The sequence below is a fragment of the Monodelphis domestica genome, chromosome 8 (assembly GCF_027887165.1).
Source record: "Monodelphis domestica isolate mMonDom1 chromosome 8, mMonDom1.pri, whole genome shotgun sequence".
NCBI lineage: Eukaryota > Metazoa > Chordata > Mammalia > Didelphimorphia > Didelphidae > Monodelphis > Monodelphis domestica.
The window spans coordinates 184,680,632-184,694,288 of record NC_077234.1 but is presented as its reverse complement, the minus strand read 5'-3'; the positions used below and the strand labels follow the sequence as shown (position 1 = coordinate 184,694,288).

At 37.1% G+C, this 13,657-nt stretch overlaps 1 protein-coding gene across 1 annotated transcript in view; it reads right to left on the bottom strand.

Annotated features, from left to right (window-relative positions):
• The window catches only part of ATP11A (ATPase phospholipid transporting 11A), a 234,439-nt gene that overhangs the window by 139,499 nt on the left and 81,283 nt on the right, over positions 1-13,657 (bottom strand). The window contains 1 exon segment of the mRNA XM_007501271.2: positions 1,928-2,020. Within this exon segment, the coding sequence (XP_007501333.2) occupies positions 1,928-2,020 (93 nt within the window).

Here is a 13,657-nt window from a genome sequence, read left to right as displayed (position 1 = left end):
ATAATTAGCAAGTAGGTGAGGCCATATTCGAACTCAAGAAGAGGAGTTTGCCCCATGCCTCCTAGCTGCTAATTCCAAGAGATTCTGCCTAAGGAAAAACAAGGGAAGGAAAATCTGCATGGTTTGTTTTGAGAATACTATTCTTTGTGATTCTTTCGAGATGCTGTAACTTGAAGATGAGCTGTTGGGCTGGGTCTGGATAAAAGCATTGTGAGGGGATACTCGGGGGCTTTGTCGGATCAGTATTATCCTACTATCTTTCATACCTTCTCATAGAGGTAGGCTGAAAACTAACCAGTTAACATTCAGGTGACATTTTGAATTTTTTTAGAAAACAAAAGCCCTCTAGATTTATAAATATAAAAGATATTATTGTTTTGAGCAGCTGGCTGCTACCAAATACTGCTACTGATCTTTCGTCTCAAAAGCCCATTTGTTCAGTGTATCTGATGCAGATCTGACCTGGGTGTTTAAATTACTTAAGAGTACCTCCTAAGATTTCAATACAGTTCTATCAGTACCTAGGTAGGACAGTAATATTGTAACATCTTTAAATTTATAGAGTTCTTCCTATTTGAAGGACTCTAAGGAATAATAGTCCAGAGGAAACAATAGGGCCCCAGTAGTCAGAAGATATGGGCCCTGACTCAGTCCTTCTTTATCTGGCCCTGGTAAAGTCACTGAAAATCTCTGAGGTTCAATTTCTTTAGGTATAAAATGGAAGGGTTGAAGGATAGATTTCCTCACAAGTACTTTCTAAATCTAACCTTCTATGACACAGATCAAGAAAATGTGTCACATTCTGTTCCCACATCACAGGATTTTGGGATAAAGAGGAGGAAGGAGTCTGTAGATATTTATTTCAGGCAAAAGCCGGAATCAGGCAGTAAAAACTTAATAAAATAATATCTTCTGCTATAACCTTTGAAAATGTTTCTTATTTCCTCCATACAATCTTTGTAAAGTAGACTTTTTTAGAAAAAGGTATGAAGATATACCAATTGAAACTCAAGTGAGCTGAGTGGATGATGATTTTTTTTCCTTTTCCAAATTGTTTAGACTTTTCTCTAGCTCTCATCACATGCTACCTTTGAACAATCTTAGCTTTTATTCCTCTTTCATTATACTTCAATCAATTACCAAAATATTATCCCCTCTCTTCTTGCTTTCATATTTTTATAAAAAAAGGTACTTTGCAAACTCAAGTGATACAATGACCGCATTATAGCTATTTGAAGAGCTACCATGGGAAAAGATGGCGCTCATGTCAAGTGGTCCCAATTTCTTCAGTAAAGTGTATGAGTCAAGGTCCTCAGCTGAGAGGATGAGAAGAGGAGATGTGAAGGGGTAGGAGAAGGTCTGCAATAACCACTGTGGTGAGTGGGGAAGAAAATCAGTCAGGGAGGCATAAAAAGTGCCTTACTGTAGGGAGGCCCAATTGAGACAATGGAAAATAGATTTGTAAGAGGACCAACTTCAGCACATTTTCACGACTTTCTCAAGTCCCACTGAAGAGCACATGGTGGGAGTAATCCAAGCCTAAAACTCAGAAAGGTATGATGGGTGTGTGAGTGTGTACATGTGTGTGTGTGCATGCACGTGTGTGTGTTAATGACAAGATCTTTGGTGTAGCTGAAGTGGTGTGTAGGAGCAGGTCATGGGAAATGAAAAATTAAGTAATTAAAATGAAAGTATTTGAGGAAGTATCCATGTGTGTACCAAAGAAGGAAGGTAGAGTGAAGAGAAAGACTGTGAGCTAGACATTGAACTCACTAAGAAAGGAGATCTTTTTCTTCCTTCTCCCACATTACTCCAATGTCTTTGCTCCTCTCTCTCCTCTTTCACTCCATCTCACACTTACAAGGAGCCCTTCTTGTCAAAGCACCGCCCCCCCACCTTAAACTCCTTAAACTCATCTCCAACTGACTTTTGCAGCCAACTGCCTTTCTGATGTCTTTCCCATCCTCTGCTCTTCTGTGAGAAGCCAGTACAAGGCTGCTGTCTCCTCTTCTCTTCTCCTCTGGGGGTTAAGAATGAAAAGAGTAATGGTCAGACCACAACAATACTCCTTAATAAACTATAAAACCCTGATGACAGGGGCTTACTGATTAACAGGAGAATGTAATTGTTCTTGGGGAAGCAAAGGCTATTAATTACCCAAAGGTTAAAAAGGCTTCTGAGGCCAATATACCTTTTACTCGGCTCTACTTACTTACAGTTTTCCACGTAGAAAACTCATCAACAGAAAATCTTTCTGTCAAGCAATCTAGCTAAATGCCTTTTTAAAACCCCTTTATGTTGTTCTGATAAACACACCCCTGGAAGACAATGATATCAAGAGGAAGGCTCTGCGTGCCCAGGCTGAGACAAGCAGATAACAGCACTCAGAGCTGCCAGCGGTTGCCCTGATCAAGCAATACCTTGCAAGGTTATTTAATACGTGCCTCTGTAGCATGTTTATACTCAACAACCAATACACTGTACAAACAAATTGTACCAGGGAGCTCTTATCTGGAGATGTATTGGGGTATTTGGAGTAAGCAAAGTTTCACACTTTTGATGATAAAAATAGATTCCCCTTGTAGAATGCTCACCAAGCCTGAGCTTAGATAATCAACTCTATGCTCCTTGGTCCATTCCCTTCCACCCCCATCCAAATCCAGCTATTTTCTAATTGGGACTTGTAATTTCATTGGTTTACTTCTTCCTGGTGAGGATGATTTTCTCTGCCACTACAATATTTCATATATATGTATGTGTATATATATACACATTTATTAACATATGTAAGTAAATATTACATATAACATGTATAACCCCTTACTTTCTATCCTAGTAACAACTCTTAAGACTGAAAGGCAAGGGCTAGGCAAATAGTGACCTGCGAAGGGTCACATAGCTAGGAAATGTCTGAAGTCACATTTGAACCCAGTTCCTCCTGACTCACAGATCTATGCCACTGAAATATAATCTTAAAGAGCTGTTAGGGATGCTGAGAGGATGAAAGACTTCATAGAGACTCACAGTCAGAATGTGTCAGAGGCAGACTTCCTTGAAATAAAGTTTTCCTTATGGTGAGGCCATCTATTCACTAGAATTCAGCCTTGCTTCTTGCTCTAATTCTCTTCCTTCCATTGTTTCTCATTGTGTTCATCGCAATGTTTCCTAACCTCTTTCATTCAATGACTAATCCAGTGGCATACATGGAATCTTCAGAATGAGAAGGGGGAAGGGGAGTGTCATTCTTCTCCCTTCTCAATAATCCATCCCCAGAGCCTAGCACTCCAAAGGCTCATGTATAAAAATACAACCCTATACTCCAGCCGCCCTGTTTCTATCTTCCCCAGAATAAACACCAATTTCACACACTAGGTCCTTTTTCAATCAAAAAACTAGAAAATGGATTAAAAAAACATTAAACAATTAAAAATTAAGGATTTCTTTCCTACATAACAAATGCATAAAAAAGATTCTCTGGCTAAAATTTAGGAGAACCTTCCTTAAGGAAGTTAACTTAAGGAGAAACTTCCAAAGTCATCTCTTCTTTTTTGAGAATGTCAAGGAAGAAATGAGAAAGTGACTGGAAGGGAGGGCAAGAGAAGAAAAAGAGAAGAAAAGCCACTAAGAATTTACTTGTTGTTGAGTTGTTTCAGCTATGTCTGAATCTTTGTGACCTCATTTGGGGCTTTCCTGGCAAAGATAGTGGAGTGATTTGCCATTTGTTTCTTTCATTTATTTGACAGATAAGGAAATTGAAGGAAAGAGGGCTAAGTGATTTGTCAAGGGTCACATAGCTAGTATGCAGCTGAGACCACATTTGAACTCAGATCCTTTTGACTTTGGGCTTGTTGGGACACCTAGATGGCACAGTGGATAGAATTCAAGGCCTTGAGTCAGGAAGACTCATCTTCCTCAGTTCAAATCTGGCCTTAGATACTTAATAGCTGTGTGACTGTAGGCAAGTCACTTAAACCTGTTGACCTCAGTTTCCTTATCTATCAAATGAGCTAGAAAAGGAAATGACAAACCACTCTAGTATCTCTGCCAAGAAAACCCCAAATGGGGGCACAAAGTTACATATAATGAACAACAACCACTTAGATTATAACCATGAAGAGGAGCTGAATAAGTATTAATTGTTAGATAAATTGACAAAATTTTTTTAAAAAGAATTCAAACTGTTGAGCACATGGAAATAAATCTCAAATATTGTGGGCAAAAATTAAAAATACTGAATATTATATTTGCACCTTCTAGCTTCAAGGGCTTCAGTGACCAGAAATACCACTGGCAATAGCATGATTGAATCATCTGTCCAATAACATTTTTTAATAGAGCATTGAAGAAGATTATACTTTGGCTTAGCTATCTAAGTCTTTTCTCCATCTACTGTATTCCTGCTGTAATCTAAAAACATAAGAACTTCCTTAAAATCAGATATACTCACAGACATGCTACTAACAGGATTTTCATTCATTCAAACATTTATTGAGCTCCTATGATGTTCATTTTTTTCCTTAGGTTCACAAGTATACTGCTCTCTTCTCATTATGCATTACATCTGGTTGACCTGCTCTAGTTTTTTTTAGGCCATGAGTCAATGTTTTCTTTTTTCTAACTGGACTGAGATAGGATGATATGATCTCAGAAGAATCAAAATTGCAAGTAACCCAAAGGGCATTAAGAAGATTACATACATGGAAGGTGTAAGTAGGTTACAGTATAAGAGTAAAAATAGGCATGGTCCAAGTAGTGGCATAAGGTATATCACACCAAGAAAAGAAGCTAAGCTAGTCTTGTGGGAGAGAAGGGATGAGAACTGGACAGCCCAAGTGATGTGCTATTCCCTACAATTATTAAAAAGAACCAGGGGTCAAATGAATGGCTCAATGTGTTGAGAGTCAGGCCTGGGGACTGGAGGTCTTGGGTTCAAATGTGGCCTCAGATATTTTCTAGCTATATGATCCTGAAAAACTCACTTAATGCCCATTGCCTAGTCCTTACCACCCCTCTGCCTTGGAACTAATACATGGTAATGATTTTAAGACAGATGGTAAGGTTTAAAAGAAAAAAAAAGAACCAGGGGAGAGATTTTAAGCATAATGGGAAGATGCTCTGATGGAATTTTTATGCAAAGACCTGGGTACAAAGAATCATCAAGGATGAAAAGGCACAGGGAGATCATTTTTTGTGCTCATAGGCATGACAGTATATAGAGAGTACAAATGCATCTAAGTATCAAAATAGAAAGATCATTTAGAACTTTAAAAATGAGTCGTCATCACAGTAGAGAGAAGTAAAATTTGAGACAACTTCCAAAGTGGAGAACATATTGACTAGAGATGCAAAGATGCAAGCAAAGTTAACTCTTGCTAATAACATCTCAACTTAATAAATGAATGAATGAATGAATGAATGAATGAATGAATGAATGAATATGCTTTTCCCCTTGAGATTCAAAGGTATTCTGTTTTAGGAAGGCTATTTATTGGTGGGCTTATAGCTAGAGATGGGAGAGGATTAGAAGACTTTATTTAAAATATTCTTGTTTTTTATAACAGTAGACAAATCCATTAAAACTATATTAAGTAAAAATTAAATAATCCAGTTTATTTTGTTTGTAAAGCAATCATTTCAAACTCTAGAAAGGCTAAGAAAAAGGAAGACTGCTTAAATACAATGAAGAAGTATTAGTCAAGGAGAAGCTGCAACTTCTAAGAAAACACTGGCTCTGCTGTCAATGAACCTAGGTTCAAATACTACCTCAGACATTTACTATCTGATCTCACATAATCTCTTCCAGTTTCCTCATGTATAAAATGAAAAAGGAGTACCTCGATGACCTTCCAGTTTTAGATCAAGGTACCTGTTCTCCTTCCACTTCTTTGCCTGCCTTCCATCTCTCCCTGTTTGCTAATCCATGTTTAATCATCTATGACACAACTTGACATAAAAACTCATTTCTTTAAGAAAGACTTCCCTGCTAAGACCATCTTATTTGGACTATTCTTTTACAGTACATCCCTATAGCACTTTCATACTTACCTTGCAATGGTTACCATGGAGTATCATCCCGACAAAAAACTTTTGTAGCAAGAGTCCAAATCCTTTTTTTAAATTAGGTTTTTCTCAATTAGATGTAGATAGTTTTTAAAAATACATTTTATTTTTTTCCTTATGACACAAACCCTGTTTTTTTCCTAGATGAGAAACTGAAACCAGAGGTTTCTCACCCGAGGTTTCTGGGGAGCAAGGATAAAGAACCCTGGTTCTTGGCCTGTTGCTATTTTTAAAAAATCATTTTATAACAGCAATTCTGTCTCTCCCAGTAAAGTATAATCTCCTTAAGGACAATGACTAGATCTTCTAGTTCTTTTATCATATCCCTCATAGTGCCAAATATCATTTTATGCTCACTGTCAGCACTTGACAATTGTCAGACTTGGGGGGGTCAGCAGAGACTTTTACATTTGTATTTCTATGGTTCCTTCTGAGCAAATTCTCCTGGTTAAGCTAATATTTCTGAAAGCTGTGTATGATAGTGAATTTCTGCAGTATTCTTATCAAATGGATCAAAATCCAAAAATTCATATTTTTCCTTTCTCCTTTTCTTGCTAGGAAAGGGAAGGAGGGGAAGGGAGGGAAGGGAAGAGGGAACGGAAGGAAAGATAGGGGAAGAGGTGAGCAGCTATGTAATGGTCAGATTTCATCCCTTCGTCCTATTCATAAGCCAGCAAGCAGCACATCCCTCCCTCCAGCATCAAGATAATCATTTGGTTGTGCAACAAATTACATACTCAAAGCTCCACCCTACTGCTCCCACACAAAGGTGATGTCTGGAATGTGGATATATAAAGGTCAAGTACATAGGAGAAAAATGGGAACAGACAAAACAAGAAGTGAGGAAAGTACTCTAAAAGCATACCTGAGGCGAATTCTCAAGGTATTTCTAAGTTTCCTACACTTATGAATTTAGAGTGAAGAAACGAAATTAAGGAGAGAAGCTGCATTACGTTATGGGAAGAACACTGGCTTGAGAGTCAGAACTCTTCCCATCTGCATAATTTTGGAAAGTAGGGGCTTCATTCTTGGCTCCACTGGCCTCATCTTTAAAATGAGTTAGACTAAATTAACTTGACAGTAACTTCCCAACCCTGTGAAATTTCTTCAATAAGTACTCAGCATATAATAAATATTCAGATACTTGTTGCATGTCCTTCCTTTGTGAGATCCTGATTATATAATGTTTTATCCCAAACCAAGAATCCCAGATCTTATTCCAACCAAGTGGATCGGAGTCTCTTCTTCTAAATATAGACAAGTGTGCTGATACCAATAGAAAGCTAATTTTTACATAATGTTCCAGAGTTACAAAGTCCTTTTACATTGCAGTCATTTTTCAGTCATATCAATTTTCCATGACCTGATTGGGGTTTTCTTGGCAAAGATACTGGAATGGTTTTGCCAATTCCTTTTCCAGCTTGTTTGACAGATAAGTAAACCGAGACTAACAGGGTTAAATGACTTGCCCAGGGTCACAGAGCTAGTGTCTGTTGAACTCAGGAAAAGGAATTTTCTTGACTTTAGGGGTGGCACTCTATTCACTGCACCACCTAGCTGCCTCATCTTTTTTGCCTACATTATCTTCTTTACTTCTCACAACATTATTCCATTTTATAGATGGAACTATGAGATAGGAGCATGGGCACTTAGCTCATGGAGATACGAGCTGAGCATGGGCACTTAGCTCAAGAAATTTCACAGAACCAAAGCTAACTATAGTTACATGAAAAAAAAATGTTCTAAATCACTCTTAATTATAGAGAAATACAAATTTAAACAACTGAGGTACCACCTCACACCCATCAAATATGAAAGAAAATAAAAATGATAAATGTTGTCAAGATGTGAGAAAATTATGACATTAATACACTTCTAGAGGAGTTATGAACAGATCCAACCATTCTGGAGAGCATTTTAGAACCATGCTCAAATGACTCTAAAATTGTACATAACATTTCTGGGTCTGTATTGTAAACCTCAAAATTTCTTAGACTTATAAATGTTGGAAATTTCACCATTGGGAAATTTCATACTTGAAAAATTTCCTATTGATAGTGGGTCTTGACTATTGGAATGTGAACCCCATTGGCATGGGAGGTTCCTTCTCTTTCCTTCTTAAGATTACTTTAGGACAGAAACCTTTTGCTGAACAATGGAAAGGACTTTGACCTATGCTTAAGCATAGAACAGGAATTTCTTTGAGTCATGATTGATTTTAGAATTGATACAATGGAGATACTTGGAATCAATCTCCACCCTATTCAGTCCTAACAGGATTGAGTAAGGACTGCAGCCTAGATCAAAATTTAATTATTCCAATCTCTACCCTACTCAGGTTAACAGGATTTAGAAAGGGCTGTAGCAAAGGATCAAAGATTTAATTATTTGAAAATATGACCTTCAACAGACATGTGCAAAGCCAGACCTCTGGGCGGTCCTGGGTTAAGCTAGAGCCTCCATTGGCACAGGGAAATTGATGGACACGTGATTGGTAGATGTGAGGACTGAGGGGAGGGAACTTGGATGGTTTCCTGAAGGATAGGGGGGTCTGAAGACTCGAGGTGAGTGGTTGAGAAGTTGGTCGGTGTGGTTGGTGTGTGCTCTGAGAAGCTTGCTCTGAAGGAAGCTGAAGGTGGGGGCCTCTGAGACTGTTTCTCCATTTTGGTCACGTGAGTAATAGGGACTGATCTCTTTTCTTTGCCCCAGCTATCTAAGGGCTTGGGCCTTTTGGCCCAGCCTAAACAAAAGGGGTATTTAAGCCCTATTCCCTTCTCTCCCTTTTTCTCTCTCTCTATCTCTAATTCCTTTCTTCCTCCTATTGTAATTAAACTCCATAAAAGATTGACTGCTGACTTGAGTTTTCATTTAGGAATTACTTAGCTGAATTCCTTGGCGACCTTAAATTAATATATATCAGTCTTTTAAAAGTGATTTCCTTGTCACAGTATCCAAAAGAAATTTTTTTTAAAAAGGAAAAGGGCCTATTTGTACAAAAATATTTATTGCAGCCCTTTTTGTGATAGCAAAGAACTGGAAACTGAGAGATTGGTCATCAATTAGGGAATGGCTGAACAAGTTGTGATATTATGATGGAAGTGTATGATAGTGATGGAATACTATTATGCTATAAGAAATGAAAAGCAAGATGATTTCAGAAAAATTTGGAATGACTTACATGAACTGACGCAAAGTTGAAGCGAGAAGAACCAGAAGAACATTATACACAGTGACAGCATTATTTATTGATGAACAATTATGAATGACCTAGTTATTCTCAGCAACACAGTGAACCAAGACAGTCTGAGATTCATAATGAAAAATGCCACTTCTTCTCTGTACAAATGCTCAACTGCCACTCAACTTTTTCCAGTCCTCCTCTTCAGAATTCTAAATCTCCGTCCCCATCCTTACACCTCCAAGGAAGAACTGATGGAGTTTGAATGTAGACTGAAACATACTATATTCCACTTCCTTCTTTTTTTTCATTTGAGATCTCTTCCATAAAATGGATAATATGGAAAAATGTTTTGAATGAATACACATATAAAATTGATATTAGATTGCTTACCATCTCAGGGAGGGGGGGCAGGCAGAAAGAGAGGGATAAAGGGAGGGTGAGAAGAAGGGAATGAATTTTGAACTCAAAACTAAGAAAAAAAATGAATATCACACATTTCACAGGATTTGATTTGGAAATTACTGTCAAGTTGATCTAGCCCAACTCTCCCTTATTTTAAAGATGAATAATGTAAGGCCCATAAAGATAAAGCAACTTAAGTGTTCTGATAATATTACTTTTCTCTCTTAATTTAATTTACTAATTCATAGATGTATGAAATTTAGAAATACCTCAAGTATCTTCCTCCTCATCTAATCTATCTTAAATTCAAAGTTAAATGTCCTGTCAGTAGGCACAGAGCAATGAAGTAGAAGGACCAGGAATAGAAGCCAAGTCTTCTCACCCCAATCTAATAGGTCTCAGTCAATAACATTCATTTTTACTATGGCACTACACTAAATTGCACAAAGGAAAGGCTACATCTATACATCTTACCTATAGGGTTCACTAAACAGACCCTTCAAATGCACTAATGAAACCTTTGTGACCCTGTTCTCTTAAGTCAACTTGGATGATCAAATGTTGGAGACACAGATTTGTGTAATAACTACTTACTGAAGGAAGAAAAAATTCTGTCGATTAGAAGACTGTACTACTACATCTCCTGCTGATATGCAGCAGTGCTTTCAAAAATGAAAACCCTACAAGGAGAGAGAGACCTTTCTTGCCCTCTATACTTCTTATTTTTCAAATAAGAGATGGTAATATCAAAAAATGGTTCTTCAACTTTAGAAATTGATTCTCAAACTCAAAACATCCAGGTTAAACAAGGATTGCTCTTAAATGTTAAAATATAATTCAAAAAGTATTTTTAATATACTTACATGTCCAGCACTGTGCTAGGGCCTGAGGATATAAAGACAAAAAATGAAAATAGCCCAAAGCTCTCATTCTTCTGAACTTATTATAAAAGCAAATCTAAGTACAAAAAGTGAAAAGGTGGGGGAAAGAAAGAAGAAAGTACATCAATCATGCATTTTAATTTAAGTCAATTGCACCCCATGGCACAAAGCAGTGGGGAAATGTCAAATTTTAGAAAAGCTTTATTTCCTTCTCTCTAGGAATTTACAATATGATAGAGGACCACAGGTAACTATAACATGGAAAGCACTTCATGGAGAAATGGGTAAATTTTCAAAGTTGAGGGGCTTTGTCTTTCAATTTTACTTTTACTTTGCACTGGAATTTAGGTCACAAAATTATAAATCTAGAGTTAAAAGGGACTTCACCTAGTCCCAATTCCCTCATTTTTACACTTGAAGAAAAAGAGATGCAGAGACATTAAGGGGCTCTTCTAAGATTAAATGGGCAGTGAGTGAGTGAGTGAGTGAGTGAGTGGCAAAACTAATTGAATTATTATGTCTTTGATACCAAATCCAGCAAATTCTTTCTACTCCACTGTACTGCCTCCCAAGATTATAATTCATTTTGAATCCCAATGATTTTTGTTTTCTCACAGATGGTGCCTGAATAAATCATCCCAGCTTTCAGTTTATTAGAGACAAATTAGAATTCAATAGATGCCTGTTTTTCAGAAATAACATTCTGATTTATATTACTGGATAATCAGGCTAAATGATTAGGTTTGCTATTTCTCTTTCACTCAGAAGTGGGTTATGGTGGAAAGAAATTCCATAAATTCAAGATGGCGGTGAATACAGTATTAAATTAGAATGCAAATAGGCACTGCTCTAGACGCTATGTTAAGTTCAGCTAGTGTTAGTTCACTGAGCCTCATCACCTGAAGGGTTAGCCATAGCCAAGGCTATCTATGAATGCAAAGAATTATGGCTGGTACTGGTGGAAGCAGTCACTCTTTGGAAAACACTATCAGCAGCCACATAGACCCCTTAAGTATTAACATTGGGAAACTAAATGTCATGTCTTCTACAGCAGTTCTACATTAAGCCTAAAGTCTGTCAAACCAATAAACACTTATTATGTCAGTAGTCCTAAAATGAATCTTTCTCAAGTTCTATCTTCAAGTCAATATAATTTAATATGCTGGTATTCTCTTTAGCAGAGTGAGAAAAGCCAAGAATATTCAACCTTTTAATGCTGTAATTAATATCTGCTATACTTCAAAGAACAGTGATCTCAGGTGTTCTGGAAAGCCCCTTATTTAGCAGATAGTTTTCAAGAACTAATGGAAAGAGCAGGTAGGTAACACAGTCTGGGGTCAGGAGGGCCTGAATTCAAATATGGCCTCAGACATTTCCTAGTTGTGTGACCCTGGGCAAGTCACTTAACTCCAATCACCTAGCCCTTACTGCTCTTTTGCCTTGAAACCAATACTTGATTCTAAGATAGAGGGAAAGGGTTTAAAACAAACAAACAGACAGACAAAAGACGAATGTAGCCAAAATATCTATCACGTTGGGGCAAAGCTAGTGACAAACTTCTCTGACCTCATGTAGGCTAGTGCCTGGACAACATACACTTGTATTCAGAGTTCCCAGTACGGTAGAATTTATACCATAACCGGCACAACTGAGTCTCTGCAACCACACCCATGCCATGTTGAGATACCAGAGTGGTGCATTTAATATTTGTGTTAATTAATGATCAGAGAAGTGTTCAAATAATTAACCAAAGGTTAAAACATTTTAAAAGACAATCATAAAATGAATGAATAAGTTAACCTAATAACCTACTTGTAATGTTCACATACTCCAGAATTTAATTACTGTAGGATACTATGTGTAGATATTTCTGACATGAACTTGTGGTAAAATAACATTACGTGACTCAACAGATGCAAGTGTTACAAATTATTCTAAGACAAGGAACTGATGATTTCTCATCTTCATCTTTTCCTTATTAAAATTTTGCAAACATGTAGCCAAGCAAATAGGAGAAAAGTTAACTTAATTCCTACTACTTTATGAGTTGTGTGCAACTGATTAATGAATCGAAGTTTCGTGCTCTGATCATAAAACAAAATGTAAACATGTCTCGGAACAGATGATGCATCTCTCCCTTAATACCACAGAACGATTTTCCTCCTTTTTTCTGCAAACTGTTTGAGGTGTTTTTGTCACTGTAGGAACATTCTGGCCAGTAACTTACTTTACTCCTTAGCAAGTTTAATTAGTGCAGAATATTGACAGCTCAGAGTTCTGTCTTATGTTGTACACATTTTTGTTTTTTTAGCTTAGGAGGCAAAGCACATAATTTATGATGTAATGAATACAATGTAGGCCTTGGAGTCAGGAAGACCTGTTATCAAATTCTGTTTTTGTATCTGCATTAAATGGGTGACTTGGATAAGACCCAACCTCTTTCAGTTCATCATGTAAAACTGGTATAAAATGGAGCATCTATCTCACAGGGTTGTTATGAAGATCAAATAATTTGACAAACTGCAAAGTGCTTTGAAAATCTTAAAACATCACATAAACATTAGCTGTCATTATTGTTGCAATTCAACAGCTTTCATAAGTCTTCTACAAGGTCTCTTTTTTAATTAATTTATCATCATTAAAATAAAATTGTGCCTTTCTAAACTGACTTCACTTTCTCTTGTTTAGAGCCAAAGAGAAAACTGAAACAAAGTCAGCATTTAAAAAAAAAACAACAAACAAAAAACAACTGGTCCTGCAATACAGATATCGAAACAAAAGGAGCTTTTAGGGAGTAGCTAAGTGGCTCAGGGGGTAGAAACTTGAGGCTTGAAGTCAGGAGGTCCTGAGTTCAACTCTAGTTTTATACAACCTCCTAGCTGTGTGACCCTGGGCAAATCACTTAACTCCCTTTGCCAAGCCCTTACCCTTTTCTCTTCGATTTGTTACTAATACAGAATATGTAAGGATTATTTTTAAAAGTTGCTTCTGAACCCATTGCTTCCACTTGAACCCATTGCAAACAAGGGATAAGAATGCATTTTATACTTGTACAATATTAACAGGAAGTAATTCTCCTGAGATACTCATGAGTATAAATAAATTTTAAAGGCAATTAGGTACACTGAACTTA